Genomic DNA, 18,206 nt, shown 5'->3' with positions numbered 1-18,206 from the left:
ACTACGTTCTGGCTTTATGTCGCCTCGGTGTCCGTGAAACAAGGGGCACGGCCGTATAATCATCCCCTACTACAGCCTCCAGTGGATTTTCATACATTGACGAAAATAATATAACAAAATTCTGTGGAGAGCTCCTTCGTGGCTAAGAGGTCAGCATACGTGCCTTTGGCGTGGGAGACCCGGTTTCGATTCCGGGCGGGAGCTCATGTGGTTCGGATTCCATGTTAATCAGTAGGTCCCGTCTCATATAGCCTCGCTATTGAAAAGGACAATAAGCTCAAAATCAACTCAACTCAAAATTCTGTGGATTCTGTGATAACAAAATTCTGTGTAACCTGTCTCTTCGCAAATTACTGATAACTATATTCATGCGTAAGAACTACGACTAATACTTTAAATGTAGTAACGTTTTAAAAGTAATTAGCCCTCACAAGTTATTGTTCATTTGAAGTATCATGTAACTTTCTAATCTTTTAAGAACTAAAGAATTTCTTGTCATCATACTAGAACTTTTTTTCAGTTGCTTGTGACGATTGAAGAGGATCCGTAATTTTACGTACGATCAAGTGCTGTGTTTGATATTTTAACATTGATACGCGAAATGCAATATCCGTTATCAATTTGGGAGCTACGTTGGCTTTAGGAATTCACTAGTACTTTGTGTTTTCAATATTACCACAGAGCATTCTTGTTCGGTATGAATTACTACATTAAAGAAATATAGTTGTACTATCATTCATTTGTGAATCAATTTCTTTACCTTAAAATCAAAAGATGTACTAAGAAAATTTTAAAGGGTTAATTATGAATACCATAAATTCTTCTTTCTATTCAAGCATTTTCATCAGACATTTGGTAATGCTTTTCTTACATAAAATCACTCCAGAAGCTTACACTGAAATGAATAGATATTGGCTGAAACTCATATGACGTGGAATTAATTTATTTTAAAGAGATATGCTCTTAAAAAAAAAAAAAAAAAAAGCGTTCTTTTAGAGTACTCTCGAATTAAAGATAGTAGATAGTATAAAGTGCACGATAAAGAACTCCAAAGTCTCAAAAATCAGTATTTCGTTTTGTTGTAGCATATACGTGAATCGACAACTATCAACCTTTAGTTCACATACCCGCGTTGATTCAATGATAGAGTGTTCTGGTACGTGAAGTGCCTGGTTCAATCCTAACTCCTGCAAAATAAACTTTGTGGTGAACGAACGCCGTGTACATTTTATTTCTCAAGGTTCTCCCACTTCCTAGCATTCCACTATTTCGTTCATTCTCATCATCACCGTCTCTCTTAGCCTCGAAGCATAATTGTGGGACGTTAAATTTAAACATTCATTTAACACCGTAACTTAAAAGAAAATCACAAGGGGTATTTACGTGAGGAATTCAGGACGTTAAATCAAAGAAGAGCAAGCTTCTTGTAAGGAACTATGAATGCAACGCGTTGTTATACGGGAAAGAGGAGAGTTTCCAAATACTTAAAATGAGGCATTAACATTTCTGAGTGATTAGTACAGTGCTAGACATTGTCATTTGCCATGAAATTGATATCCGTTGTGGTTGATATATGTGTTAGATGAGACAAGTCTATTTTTCTTTATCTTGTACTACTTAACTTGTACTGTTTAAGGTGAAGAAAATAAGTGTTGTTTTATTAAAATTTCTGCCCACGATCGATTTAAATTTGATTTAAACCAATCATGACCAAAACAATACGTTTATTATAAAAATTATTAGCTTGTAACAGTTTCGCCAAATATCCACTTGGCTTCATCAGACACTATTAGTTTAGTGATTAGTTTAAGTCTATAAAAAGCAAACCTTGGACAATGGAAAACATCAGATCGATATGCAATTTTCCGGTGACTATGATTTTAACTATGAAACCAAACCCGATATAGCAAAGCAGCACACATTGTTTCACGACCACTGACTGATGATATTGCTGGTGCCATTCTGATGATATAAAGATTAACAATACTTTTAAAGATAATACTTTTCTTTGTTTCTTTTCAGGGAATGTTACTTACGTTTCTGTTCTCAACCTTTCAACCTTATCAATTTCCACGAATCAGTTCATTTGTGTAATAATAGCATCCAAAGTAAATACAAAAACGGTGAGAGAGACCAATCTTTACCCGATGAAAATATGTGGGACAACTACACTTTTCAAGCATATCTCAGGTATACTTGTATTAGCATTTATATGACTAGCATGTTAACAATTGGACTATCTGAAAGCAGGATATTTTGATATACCCTCCCGTAATCCGTTAATTTGACTTAAGATTTCCTGAAAATTAAAATTCGAATAACTGCTTTTCACACCTCTAAGAATTAATAATATTTACTGAAAATGCTGCAGATACAAACCTGCAAATCTAGTAGACTATTAAATAGTCCAAATTAAAGCACTATTTGTATTTGTATCAATAATTACAGCTTACTTCTATTAATAGCTTTTTATTACTTCTATTAACAATAATATTCTGGGAAAATTCCCACAAATGTACTGTGTTGTTCACAGTGCCGCATTTCCCATTAGGCCAACTAGATCGGTGCGTAGAGCGCAAAATTTTTGAAGGGCGCAAAATTTAAAAATTAAATAATATTTTTTTCGGGCGAAAAAGTTAAAAAATCAAGAGCAAATATACTATTTCATGAACATTTTTTTTTACTATTCTAATATGATAGCGTAAGAAATCTAAAATTATTTCAGAACATATTTCCAATTTGTTACTTCTTGTTACGTGCTTCTATCTGTAGCATCTAGTGAGTAGTGTTTAACTGTAATAAATTGTTAATTCACTAATTAAGCATAATTTAGCATAATTTTATTTTTAAGCTAGGGATGAAAGGGTGCTGATATTGGGGGACGCAGACAGCAAAAGTGCCTAGGAGTGCCGAGCTCCTAAATGTGACACTGGTTGTTTATTATTTTAAAAAGTCTTAAGAACTATAACAGGCGCCAAAATATATGACTCGTATAGGCCAATTTTCAAGTAACAGAATATTGTCTTTACCCTCTTTATAGTATATACAGGGTGTTTCAAAACAACACCGACAACGTTTGGGAGGTGATTCATGAGACCAAGATAAGAGGAAAAGTATAGCCAACCTGGGTGCACAAATGCTTCCTTTCAGAGTTATAAGCTGCCGAAAACATGAAAAAATGAACTTTAAAGGTCCATAGCTCCAAAACTGTGGGACGTACCGTATTCGGGTGAAGACTTTATTTAGGAACTAATATGTGTCCTATTCAAATATGCATGGTTTGGAATCCTAAGGTACTCACGCAACAATTTTTATAGAGGGAGTTTGGCTACTGGTACAGAATTTGAAGTACTGAAACACGGTGTTGTTTCAAAATGGAATCCAACGTGTATGGATGCTCTTACATAATAAACTCCACGAATATTTTCGAATGGTGGAATAAATACCAGAAACTTTCAAAGGGTTGACGGAAAGTTATCTAAAAATCGTGAAATTTTAACCAATTGCAACATTCGTTTGGGCTTCACACTGGTAAGTCATCCTATGTTAAATGAAAAAAAAAAAACATACCAGTTCAGTAGGGTGTTTCCTTGTGGTGTCACCATACCATCAAGACAACATTGAATTTGAGATGCTCTAGGTTTCCTCATAGAAGAATTTGTACGTTCACCGTAACATTTTTGCGTGCCCTAGCGTTGTGTGTGAGTAGCCTGCTGAACTGATAACGTTGCTTTTTCTTCTTTTAACATAGGGCGCTTTTCCGGTGTGGTCAAATGTCTAGCGTGATTGGAAAAATTCCACCATTTTAGATTTAAAAATATCTATTTTCAACAACTTTCCTCATTTCACACGTTTTCGTATCTTTATTCATAACGGAATTAGCCTATGGTCCCGGACTTTTGATACACCCGGTATATTTCAACGCTTCTTTCAGTCTGTGAATGATAATAGATAAATTGAAATGTAATGAACATCTTGATACTAGCGAATATATTTTACAGTATTGAAATGATATAATATTTTGTAACCTCATGGTTATCTTATAATCAGTTTAGTATTCTGAAAAATAATTGTGTAGGTATGTTACAACTATATAAAATATATCTTTATCATCTGATAAGTCTCAGTCTTACACATGAATTGGTACAATATCTATGATTATAAAGACGAACTGAAATGAATTGCATATTCATGATTAGTAAATAATACATAATTTGTAAAGAAGGAAATTTATGTGAAAATAAAATTTTAAAATCCTGTAATCAAATAAGTATGCTATACAAGCTTAATATAATCATCAAGATTTTCTTATACTATACAAGGGGTGACTCAAAAGGTTTGAGCCTTAAAAAAAACTTAAGGTTTGAGCCTTAGGAAGTACAGATTTGGTAATAACTTTATTTTTCAACATAATCCCTTTGGACAGCAACACACTTGCTCCAACGGTCTGCAGTGCTCTTATCCCAGTAGAAAAAAATCCTTAGGTTGTGTGCACAAAAACTCCTCCACGGCTGTCATGACGTCATTATCGCTTGCAAAACGTCCTGTTAGAGCTTTTTTTTAGATTAGGGAGGAAGTGGAAGTCTGAGGGGGCCAGATCTGGAGAATGAGGAACGAGTTGGTTGGAGAATGAGGAACGAGGAAGGAGTATAACGTCCCTTTCGACAGCGAGGCTATATGAGACGTGGACCTACTGATTAACGTGGAATCCAAACCACATGAGCTCCCGCTGGGAATCGAACCCAGATCTCCCATGCCAAAGGCACGTACGCTAACAAGAATGAGAAACGACTTCAAAGCCGCATTCGTGAATAGTAATCATGGCAACTGCTGCTCCCGGCCTTGTCGTGATGGTAGAGAATGCCTCTGGACAACATTTGTGGCCTTTTTTCTTGAATTTCCATTCGAAGTTTTTTCAAAAGGTCACTATAGTATTGTCCTGTGATGGTATGACTCCTTTGCAGGTAATCAATGAATATCACACTTTGGGAATCCCAAAAAACAAGAGGTCATCACTTTGCCAACGGAGGGAATCACCTTTGCCTTCTTTGGAGTAGTGAAGAGGAGTGCTTCCATTGTTTGGATTGTTGTTTTGTTTCTGGCCGGTAATGGTGTACCCAACACTTGTCCACAATGATGAATCGACAAAGAAAATCGTCCACATCACGCTCTGACAGTTTTAAATTGTCCACAGATAGGAGGTACCGAGTGCGTTTTTGTTCGGGAGTCAGAAGACGTGGGATCCATCAAGCAGAAACTTTTGATAAACAAAGCTCATCCTTCAGAATATGATATGCTCACTTCTGTGATATGCCCACCCTGTCTGCTATCTGTCGAATTGACAATCGGCGACTTTCCATGATCATGTCAAGTATCAGGCCAATGTTTCCCGTGGAGGTAGCACTTGAGGGTCTCCCAGATCTCGGCTCATCTTCAACACTCTGTCTACCACGCTTGATTGATTGATTGATTGTTTGAGTTTATCGTCCCGTTCAGCAGCGAGGCTATATGAGACGTGGACCTACTGATTAACGTGGAATCCGAACCACATGAGCTCCCGCCGGGAATCGAACCCGGGTACCACGCTTGAATTCCTGCACCCATGTTTTGATGGTGGCATATGAAGGGGAAGATTCACCTACGGTACTGACTATATCCTGGTGGATCTCAGACGCCGATATTCTTTTTAATTGCAGAGACTTGATGACTGACCTGTACTCGATTTTTTCCACTTTCCAAACTTCAGCCATCTCACTCACTTCAAGAGCCTGTAAAGGACAAAAGAAATTACTTAGACCTAGAGCTTGATACACATTAATATCAACGGTTGTACTATTCTAATACATATAATTATTCTGTTCTAGATTCTTTTTTTCTATGTTAGGCTCAAAACTTTTCACTCATCCCTCGTACATTACACTAAAGTGTCAAATTGCCACAAAGTAACAGATTAAATCACAAAATGTGGTATCACATAGAAATCCACATATTCTAACTAATGTTTAATATAACTACACCGAACTTACCTAATAAAAGGCAATATTGCCTCTGACCTGAATTCTATTTCAGAGTAGCTTTACGAGGTGCAGCACATACGCCAGATTAATGTAAATCCACTCGCTCATCAGTAGATCCCTTTATTCCAGCAAAATACGGAGATATCTATTTCTGAATTTCACTCGCTGCTCCAAATAGCCCCATAAATTTGCAATTAAGTTTAAATCTGAGGGCTATGTAGGCTAGACCAGGTGCAAGTGTCGAGACTTGTGAACACGGCAGTTGTTATATTATTAGATAGGCGTGTTCGCTGTATATTCATCATGTAGATGTTGGAGAAATTGAAATACCTGGTCACTGAAAATGTCCAAAAGAACATGATGGTTCATGTTCACATTCACTGTTTAAGGAAGCTCCAGACATTATACGACCAACACCCTGTGCCTAGGTACACTATCACAGAACTTCCTCCAGCATGAACTATACCTTCCACACATACTTCAGATGAAATGCTTCAGATACTTCAGATGGTCTTCGATGAGTGGTCTTTCGATGCACTCGACATCTTGCACCATTAGAATACAGACAAAAACGAGACTCGTCGGAATATACTGCACGTTTCTAGTCTACTACAAGTTAGTATGTGCCCATTGAAGATTTATGCGTCGCTATAAAAGGTGCCTTATTTCGTGGACCCTTTACAAAATGTTCATTACATGAGATTCTCTCCCAATGTACTTTCGGGAAGACCTGTCCTGCCTTGACGAATAGTAGCAATTCCCGTCAGGTTTGAAAGTGATTTTCTTTGACCAGTCGTGAAACACATCAGCGCGGCGATTCCCTCGATTAAGACTTTTTGCGATCATAGTTTTTACATCGTTTTGCGTTCACGCGTGTCAGACCATCACTTGAAGTAACAAAGACAGTCAACTTTGATACACAAACAAACTTTGATACGAGAGACTTGATTTGCTGTGTGCCCAGCCCGAACACAATGGCCTCTTTTTGACAGTCTATGATGTTTTGACTCGCCCTGACGAGCTATTTGCATAGAACGGATTAGAACACTCATTTCAGTTAATTGTAGTGGTCAAGACAAACAGTTATGAGTCATTTAGCCACGTCTACTACCAAAACGCCATCTATAAGGATTAAAATCAACCACTACTAGGGGGAGGTGTCTTAATTATTCTCTGGTGTACTTATGTTTGTTCAGTAGTAAATGGTAGCGGGTAGTTAAGCGGTTAAATATAACCAGAATTCTAGAAACTTATTATATACATACTCAGAAAATTTGTTATGTATATTTCAAAATATTTAAGTTCTCTCGAAGTAAATCAACTTGTTTGTATGTCTGAGAAAGATAACTAAAATAAGGAACGTCGTTCGATTAGTTACACATATAATTCAGGACAAGACTTCTGCTAACTTTATTAATATTTCTATATTTGTAGATTTCTTTGGATGTTGGGAATAAAGCCTATTCACAATACTTAAGTTGTATCCATATCGCATAATTTCTTAAAAGTTAACACAAATAAAATAATCACCTGAATGATATCTAAAAAATAAGTAAGTAAATACAAAAAAAAAGTTCTAAAGTGTATTTTTTAAATTGAAGGAAGTTTCGTTCTCAAATATAGAAGACTGATAAAATAATGTTTGTACCGATCAACATAATTCAGTCAGTTTTGCAAACAAAAGTAAATAGGGTATAATTGAAAACAAAATTTAGAAATCGTAATTAATAATAAAAATTCTACTGTCGATTCTATTGGACAATTTGTTTCTCATTGCAAAACTTCCAACATTTTTCATTAAACAAGTAATTTTTAAAATCTTTTTTTTTTTAATCATTAGGACAATAGGGCAAACTGCTATGTGGTCTGAAAGAATCTATCCCGGAATGAAGAAAGGAATAATAGGTGCCTTATTAGCTTCACAAGAACACATGGATATACGCAAGAACTGTTTTGAGCTTTATGGAGCTGATTTCGTGATATCGGAAGATTTCTATCCATGGCTGATTGAAATCAATTCTTGTCCCTGTATGGCTCCAACAACTAGTGTAACAGCAAGAATGTGTCCCCAGTGCCTGGAGGATGTTATAAAAGGTAAGGATCAATGAATATGTTCTCCTATCAATGTGGAATTCATACTTTTTCTTAGAGACAATTAAAGATTCAGAAAATGCAAAGATTCTATTATGAGTAGGATATATCTAAGACAGGCAAAAACTAAAGGATTGGAGTCTCTTAAGAATCTCTTTCAATAACGAATATATAAAGGAGTGACTGATATTGTTGTTACTAGTTCTCAACCCCAAGCCTTCGTCTTGCTGTGTTAAAATCTATGTTAAAGCCTATCTTAAAATTATAGTTAATTAAAAATCATAATTATTTACATTATATTTCTAGTTTGCTCACCAACTAACTTGCGGTTACACAAATATTAATCCTCGAATCTACCGTAAATATAGTTACGATTCGGTGTCCTATTTTGAAATAATTAATTGGAACAATGGAGTTTTAAAGTTGCATTAAGTAGTCACAATAGTTTTAAATCTACAAATTGCCTGCACATTAGCGCCATCTACTGGCATGAGGCAAGATGCGACACCTATTAGCGCGACTGCTAACTATTAGGAATTTGCGTTACTCACAGGTTAAGGCGTTTCCCTTTAGCAACAATTACACATTTTTATCTCAGTAAATTTTCTACGATTTAAACATTTTCCTCAGACGAACATTTGCCGTCAATGTCACTGCATTGCTTAGGAAATCGGTCAGTTTAATGATTGATTTATATTTTGCAAATTAGACTAGAACTAATGCATAATTTCTAATCAAAAATACAGACGTAACATGCTTATTTCTTTCTCTAATTACTTCAAAAATGTTTTCAATAAAAGACATAGCATTGTTAAGCAATTATAATGTAATCTACCTTCTTGATACTCAAATATAATCATATAGTTTAACAGTTTAATTAACCATCTTTACTCACAGAGTGGTCATTACAAGTTACTTGGAATCATTCTATGACCATAAAGAAAAAACGACTAAAAAGCTTTTTATATATTATATATATTCCACATCGTTGGTCAATATACAGACGAATAGAAACAGGAAGCACCCATTTAGAAGTGAATTCCTTTATTAATACTCTATTTTCATTTTAGTCTCATACAATCAATTGCAACACACGAAAATTATTTTTTCCACAATTTTCAACATAAATAAAGTCGTAACAATATATAAAACTTTACTTTTTAGTGTACTTTTATGTAAAATCACTGTAAGGTTATAAGATATATAAAAAAATAAATTTTACATTCTTGTGTACTTTTAAATAAAATCATAACAAAAATATATTTCAAAATTATTTTTTTAAATTTTTTTAATCTCTGATACTTATTTGAATGAAATCATGCTACATAATTTTTTATGCATTTTTGAATAAGACTATATGAAACATAATTTAATTGAAAATTGTGCTAAAAGTAAAAATAAATTTATTTTCATGTTTCGTAACATCGTTGCTCATATATGAATAAAAATAAATCACAAGGTTGTCATAAAATATTTATAATACAGTCCTAATAATAAATGCTAAACATTTTAGTCTGTGTGTCGCGTTAATTCATATTAATAGATGGCATTACCTGCGCTATCGCTTCCAGTCTGATGCTAATAGATGTCGCTAGTTACTCTTTTCACTTCATGCTTATCGTTCTCAATTTTTGAAAAATTTTACTATAACTTTTATATTTGTTTTTAAAGGTGACTTTTTGTCTCAAATTAAGTATATGTTTTCAATTTAAACTCTGCAGGCAATTTGCCGATTTAAAACTTTTTAAATTTCATTCAGGTGTTAAGCTGTGCAGGCAATTTGCCGATTTGAAATTTTTTAATTTCATTCAGGTGTTAAACTGTGCAGGCAATTTGCCGATTTAAAACTTTTTAATTTCATTCAGTTGTTAAACTATGCACGCAATTTGCCGATTTAAACGTTATTAATTTCATTTAGATGTTAAACTGTGCAGGCAATTTGCTGATTTAAAACTTTTAAATTTCATTCAGGTGTTAAACTGTGCAGGCAATTTACCGATTTGAAAATTTTTAATTTCATTCAAGTGTTAAACTGTGCAGGCAATTTGCCGATTTAAAACTTTTTAATTTCATTCAGGTGCTAAACTGTGTAGGCAATTTGCCGATTTAAATCCATCGTAACGAATTAATTGCAAATGGGCCGACGGTTCGGACGGAGCAACTAGTTAAATTAAATTCATAGATGGGTGCTTTACGATCCACAATGTGACCGATAATATTATGGAAATAAAGATTCGTCAGATCGATGTGTTAATTAAAATTTTATCTGAATCTCTTAGCTGTGTAATCTATTATGGTTATTCAGGTAACCTTACTTACTCCTCTTTGTGTTGTTTAAGTTGTAAAACGAAAACAGAACGTTGCTTTTGCTAATTGAAGTTGAAGTGGGATGGACAAGACTAGAATAAGTTGGTTGTAAAGCAGTTTCTCAAACTACTATCTAACGTAGAAAATTTCGTTGATTTATAAGTGTAATGTTATGTAAAATAAAGTATAAAGGGCACAAAAATTAAGGAACATTAATAAAAATAAATAGCTTTTTATACTTCTAGTTTCTTGATATATTTTTTTCCTCATAAACGAACCTAAAACTTCAACTGTAAAACAAAAAGTAAACACGTGAGAAGAGAAAACGAATAAATTTAAAATAAAATTTATAAATAATCTTATATATAAAAGAGAACGTACAAATCCTTTGTTCCCTCATCACGCTAATACGGCTGAACCAATTTCTTTCATTTTTGGGGGGTTATTAGGATTTGGACCCTAGATGGTTTTTATCATATCACTTTAATTTTTAATTACCAGTGTCTTGAGATAATTGACCATTCAAGTGTCCATAACGTACAAATCCTTTGTTAGTTCATCATAGGTAAAAATAAACGTATTTATATGCAACCCGCATGACCGTGTCACTCGGCGGGTTAACATAAATGACAGGCGATATAATGTTAACATTAGTGCAATCTACTATGGTTTTTATCATATCACTTGAAAGCGAAAAAGTAAAAATTATCTAAGTAACAAAGTTTATTGCGTTCCGGGGTGACCGCAGCGAAGCGGGGCGGGTTAACATAAATGACAGGCGATATAATGTTAACATTTACTGCAATCTTCTATGGTTTTTATCATATCACTTGAAAGCGAAAAAGTAAAAATTATCTAAGTAACAAAGTTTATTGCGTTCCGGGGTGACCGCAGCGAAGCGGGGTGAACGCTGCTAGTACTATTTAAATATAGATATGCGAAAGTAACTTTTCTTATATATAGAAAAAAAGGTAGAGTCTGTTTTAGCCGGGACAGTCCCTTATTTTCAATCTTGTCCCGTTTTTTAAATTCTCAAACGGGATGCCTAAATGTCCCGTTTTTAAGCAAACATGACCCAGGTGTCCCGTAATTATTATTCAAAATATAAATGGTCAATACAAATTCTACACTCTTCCGTACCAACACTCATTGGGAAGGTTCAGCCGTGCCTAGAACTTCTGAATATTCAAATGAGAACGGAATGCCTAAATGTCCTGTTTTTAAGCAAACATGACCCAGGTGTCCCGTAATTATTATTCAAAATATAAATGGTCAATACAAATTCTACACTCTTCCGTACCAATACTCATTGGGAATGTTCAACCGTGCCTAGAACTTCTGAATATTCAAATGAGAATTGAGTGTTCTGTACAGTAGCGTAGCGTTAATGGGTATACAGAGAGAGAGTTCAGTGCTCCCCGATTATGCTCCAAGATTAAGGCAAATTGTGATGAGTTAGATGATAGTGGTGGAGTGACGACAGTGGGAGAGAATCTCGGGAAATCTAGACACAGGGCGGTATTCAGAGAGAATTCGTTAATCGAAGTTTAGTCTGAGATTAGTTAGTGGGCATACTAACTCTTTACTAAGGAAGATGCACTTTATGGTATTCAGAGTCTACTTTGAGTATAACTAAAAAGATGATTTGGGTATGATTAACTTATATAACTCCAATGCATCGGGTGAGAAAAATAAATGTGGCAACTACGGAATAGTAGATGAGCGCATGCGTAGTCTGTAAAAATGAAAATATATGAAATACGAAATGTTGTGTCGCACGCTAAACCGTGGGTGAAAGATTAGCTTCTGCCCTAGATTAATTAGTCACATGTGATTAACTTCGACAAATACTACGTGCTAATCAGAGACTCTGAATACAATTTTGATAACCATCCGTTAGTCAACTCCGTAGTATGACGTTAATCAGACGTCAAAACGACTCTGCATAAGGCCCACAGTGTTTGCCCCGTATAAAACCAACTTGGTGGGATTTAGAATCTAACCAGGGATCCTACGCGTCAGAGGTGACTGCTCTACCCCTGAGCTACCGAGGTATCTCTTTAAATAATTGTTACAAAAAGTTCCCATTTACATTATCCCATAATAGCAATAGCTTTAGACTTTTCGATTTAACCCGACCATTTTCTTTATTTATTTTGGAATTAATTGCAGTTTAAAACATATCAGTATTGAGATAGTTTGACGTCTCTTGTAATCTGAAAGCCACATGATTATACTTCACATATATCCAAATATATGAAAATTATCAATTATATAATCTATTATTTGGGGCCGCGGTGGCTCAGTGGTGCATGGGATCTTTGGTTCGATCCCAGTTCGCGCCAAGTGAATTTTGTGGTGGACAGACACCGTGTGTGGGTTTTTTGGAGGTTCTGCCGTTTCCTCCCACTTTCTTCATTCATTTCTCATTATCACCGTCTCCTTTAGCCCAGCCGACATAACTGTGGGACGTAAAACTCAAAGATTTCATTTCATTTTTAATCTATTATTATAAAGAGCAGACACCTGGTTCAAAATATCGCATCGATATCCAGAACCTAAAAAATTCTGAGTTTAAGGTTTTTACTTCCTGATGAAAACCTCTGAGTAAATAAAATTATAGGAACTATGTTTTAATAATAATTTCCGAAAGGAACATTTTCAATGTAACAATTTTTACATTTTCATAAATAACAAGATTTCGTTAGAAACTAATTTTCGCGAGGTTTTACTACTATATGTAATATATAGAAACTAATTTCGATAAACACATTCCTTAACGATTAAATTAAACCAGTATATCGATATAAATTTATTCTGACAAATCTCGGTATACACTAAATACATTAAATTGAATTAATAATTTACTTTTATGTATAATCTTCCGATTAGATTTGCACGATTCCTGATTCAAAACGTAAACTCAAATTGGCTATTTTTAAAGTTAATACTAATTTTTATATGAGAGCATAGACATGCCATTTAATAGCAATTGGTGCAGTAAATCTATTTCCAATCATTTGATTTGCACATAATAAATAACTAACTCAGACAGACCCAAATACAAATTTACCTAACGATTTTAAAAGCAACAACAAAATAGCACACTACAAAATCTCCTACCCTTGCTTTGGCCTTTCCGAGTGTTGATACACTCTAGTATTGCGATTAAACAGAAGCTGAACCTAGATCGTGAAAGATTTATATGAATTACTGTATGCATAAAACTTTCTTAAGGTAGTTATTAATTTAAGTTTTTATTTCCTTCTATTTCTTAATAATTTTCCTTGAAATATCATTGAATATATAAAAGGAAGAATGAAAAGTATACTGGATTTAAAATAGTATCATTTCGCTAAATATGGTATCACTGCTACTGAGACATTTTGCCCGATGTCTCTTGAAAATAAAAGTTCTGGTCACCTTGACATATAAGTAAAAATTCTTTATATAACCAAGAATAGAAAATAATAGTCTACGTCTAATATGAGTGATCTTTACGCAAAGTTTCTAAAATTTCCATAGGTTGACTTTAAAAAGTGTAGTTCTACACTTTATACTAGTAAATTGCAAATTACAAGTAGTAGAATTTTTATATGGCTATCTGTTTAACTCATACTATGAACTCAATTTTTAGGTATTTCAGTATATTCTACAACAGTAAATTCAATTATATTATACTGTACTTCCTTCTGTAAAAGAGTAGCCATAAACTTTTAAATCTGTCTTCTTGATGACTTGCTTTAAAATATTTAAACGTGTTTTATTTCAGTTGTAATAGATCGACGTCAGAATGACCACGCTGACATCGGTATGTTCGAATTAATCTACAAGCAAAATACAGTGTCTGCACCTCCATATATGGGTGTATCATTTATTATACAAGGTCGCAAGATGGCACAGAATCAAAGGACAACCAAAACTAAAGAAAACGCTGGGAAAGATACGACAGATCGAACTGAAGTGTATGATTTAAAACCTCTCTTTGAGCCACACGCTAATGTCGACAAGCACGAGGAAACTAGCACGGTTTCTGGGAAGAGAACGTCTGAAACAAAGTTAAAAGGAACGGAAAACACGAATAGTTCATCGCATCAATCGCGCCATGCTAGCAGACGACATGCATTCGAAACGAATAAATCTCTAAAAGAGCACGGATCTAGATCATTCAACAGGGAATGCATAAAATCACATCCAAATGGGAAAGGTAGGTCCAAGAGTAAGTCAGACAGAATGAATCAAATTTCAAAAGAAAAAGAAGCAGAAATTCCTGTTCATGATTCTACACAGAATACGACAGACAATAACGAAGCAGTGGAAGAGACAAACGAAACTAAAAATAATGTTACCACGATGATTTCTGACAACCAACCTTCAAACAAAATCGTTCAAATTACAGACAACTGTGCAAGCAAATACTGGAAAAACCATCAAGCATACAAATCTCTAGAGCTACTGAAAGAATGGCGTCAAAAACTACAACAAACACGGGTGACATGCGAATTAATGTTAACAAATTTACAACTGTTCAAAGATGTTAGCAGAGCTGGCCCCTACGGAGAAAAGCCTGATAATTATTTTGTTTGGGAACATAAAGCGTCTCAAGCTGGAAGAGATGCTACAAATGTCTCTCGAACAGAGAACGATTCTCTTACGAGCAATCTGAAGAAACACTTGCAAACTGAAGGCAGTCCCTTTCATTGTAAACGAAACACTCGTTTGTCTGTAGCGCCTCGTGTATATGTGCCAGAAATTGACAAAAGACCAAGCTATCCTCTGCTTAAAGGACCTTTACCTTGTATCAAGCAGAAAAGCAAACTTAGCTCGCTAGGCAAAGATCTACATAGACTACGAAACCTCAACGAAATAGGACTCTGTTTTAACGCTTTAAAACCAAGAACAAATCGTAAAGAACAATTCATGACTCCCATGAACTCAGCGTATTGTTTTAAGATAAACTCAAAGGAACTTGTAGATGCGGTATGTGAAAATATAAAATAAATGTATTGTTGTTGCTTGGAGATGATCAAATTAATGTTGTGTTCATAGATATGCATATATTTTTTGTACACTGTGTATATACATATATGTATGTATTATGTACATACTTTTGTTATTTATAGTTTATATAATGTTATATTTTATGTTATTGTTGTTAATCAAATACCAGAAGAAAAAAGCGTACATCACTGCCCTCTTTCAATGTGATTCAAGTTGATACGCTTTCGACATGTGATTGTACGTCGATTATAGTATATTCGTTAAGATTTTCGTGCTTCTGTCTCGAAAATAATAATAGTAATAAATGACAGACCTACAGTATTTTACTAAATTGCTTTCAAAAAAATCATAAATCATCAACACATAGAATGACTTAAGCCTCATTTAGTTGTTTAAATCTATCGGCGCTTTTATTTTCTTCATCATTCCCTGTGAGAAGTGAAAATATTGTGTGTAAATGTAAAATTCAAACCACATGTGTTCCGACTGGCAACCGGAAACAAATCTGACACACTGAAGATAAAAAAAGCTTACCAGTAAAACAGACACAGTGTGCAACTTTAACTAGATTCGAAATATACAAGTATTAGCATTCAAAAGAAGTAAAGAGAGAAATGTTTCCTTTTCGTGAAACTAATGTGATACTTAAAATGAATTACTAAAATTAGAGTAATAATGAAACACAATCACCGATAAATAAAAATTAACACGAAAATTACTAAGCTAATACCTATGTAATCTGCCATACTTCGAATATAGAAGCTCTGTACAATTGACTGATACATACAACCAGTTGTTACAAAATTACCGTCGTAACGAGTTAAAATACTTTTGAAATTTACTTGCACATATGCAGTCGACAGAATACTAATTCTATCCAAGTGGAACGAAAACAAAACAGAAAATTTTCTATACGTCGCTGTCAAGTGTCAAGTTAGAGAAATTAAACCTACATATTCCTTAGTTCAGGATCCAATATCAAAAGAGGAATGTCCACCTTTAATTTGCTCTCATGTAAAAAACATTTTTGTACATAATCCTTATCGTCAGCTCAACGCAGATTTGCATAATGCCCATTAAATAACGATTTTTTTAAAGTCCTGACTAAGAACACCAACCAAACACAAGTAAAATTCTGACCAGTGGAATGTGTTATCGTAGAACCTCTAACAAGGAACAGTTTGTCAGTGGCAACTTGAAGTGAAATGTCGTGAGAGGAAAGTCAAAAGTTGTGTTACGAAGCAAAAGGCAGTGATAAAAAATTAACTGTAAATCAAGAAAAATTGCCCTTACAATGTATGGAGACACTATATATAAATAATTCAATGCTTTCCTGTCCGAATACACGGTATCATGAAACAAGTGTCGGAACAGCTGACATCTGGTGTTTAATAATGAACACTGTGTCCTCTTTGTCAAGCATCTTCTGGTTTTGAAGTGGATAAGTGTGTTTAAACATTTTCTCTCACCGGATTTAGCTTCCAGTTTTTCTTTTCCCCCAAAAATAAAGTTAATGTATAGATTGAATGAGGAACTTTCAGCGACATTAACATCTAGCGCATTGTAACTGAATAACATACTCGTTCGGGACTTTCACAATGGCCTCAAACAACCTATGACAAATGAGAATGTTGCGTGGAGTTGCAGATCATTTTGAGATCCAAGTAAAGTTTTTTGATATAATGGTTGTTATTTCATTATTTAACGGGCACATCGTGTCACAAAGTCGAGGAGGAAATCATTTCTCAATCAAATGTATACAATAGATAATTCAGCAAGAATTCTGTAATTTTAGGAAATCCTAAATACATTCTCCAGTTGAGTAAAATTCTATTTTAAATTAATACAAAGAAATAAACTTTTGAATTATATTTATCTTGTATAAATTTGTGTGTTTTAAGTTGTACATGTGTTCATTTTTGTACTTGCGTAATTTTTACATATAATCGCATAAGTATAAATATGAAGGATGTTTAACCTAGTTTTTGTTAATAAATATTGTTAACATGTATACACATTATAGAATTTATACAGAGTTTACAGATACTTAAAAATTTTAATGAACAGAAGTATGGATTTAAAAATAAATTGGAATGCAATGATCAAGAACTTTTTTTCTTCCAAAAACCTCTTGTCATTGAAGACCATCGAACATCCTAGGGTGATATAAATCAAAATCTAATCTGTAGATATCATTATATCTATATCTATATCTATATCTATATCTATATCTATATATCTAGAGAGAGAGAGAGAGAGAGAGAGAGAGACAGACAGACAGACAGACAGAAAGACAGAAGATTTAGAAGAAAATCAACCAATTACCTCCATTTAAGCAAAAAACATTAACCCAAGCGAGGTACCATAGAAAAAATGTTGTATACCATATGGTCAAATTAGACACATGTAAAAATATCTAAATATGGAAGCAATGCGTGAAAAAGAGAAACGATAAATGACTGAATTATGTTTCAAATATTATGATACAAGTGTCAAAAACAAGTTTGTAAATAGTACATGCGCCCGGAAACACGGTTTAGCTGCTACATCTTCAAGTAGGTATCCACGTCACCTAAAACCAGCTATCACTGCAAATAATATAGAAAACCAAACCTAGCTCAATGCAACGACAATTGCCCACTGAGATTAAAGCCCGTCTCAAACGAAAATAAGTAATAAGAAGATATATATTGCGTTTCTGACATATTTGTGCCTGACGACATAGAAAAGTAGCATTCTACTTATTAATGGAAAGAGTCAGAACATGCGCTGAAATGGTACATTCTGTAA

General features: G+C 34.2%; 1 protein-coding gene across 1 annotated transcript in view; it reads left to right on the top strand.

Moving 5' to 3' along the window:
• Positions 1 to 17,511, top strand: part of LOC145692918 (tubulin monoglycylase TTLL3-like) — a 61,238-nt gene extending 43,727 nt beyond the window's left edge. The window contains exons 9-11 of the mRNA XM_081768473.1: positions 2,023 to 2,190; positions 7,858 to 8,111; positions 14,188 to 17,511. Of these exons, the coding sequence (XP_081624599.1) occupies positions 2,023 to 2,190; positions 7,858 to 8,111; positions 14,188 to 15,416 (1,651 nt within the window). The 3' untranslated portion in view covers positions 15,417 to 17,511. The remainder of the gene's footprint in view (positions 1 to 2,022; positions 2,191 to 7,857; positions 8,112 to 14,187) is intronic.
• The last annotated feature ends 695 nt before the right edge of the window (positions 17,512 to 18,206 follow it).

The sequence above is a fragment of the Thermobia domestica genome, chromosome 8 (assembly GCF_964235325.1).
Source record: "Thermobia domestica chromosome 8, izTheDome1.hap1.1, whole genome shotgun sequence".
Lineage (NCBI taxonomy): Eukaryota > Metazoa > Arthropoda > Insecta > Zygentoma > Lepismatidae > Thermobia > Thermobia domestica.
Note: the sequence above shows the minus strand (reverse complement) of the source record. Positions and strands in the feature narration are given on the sequence as shown.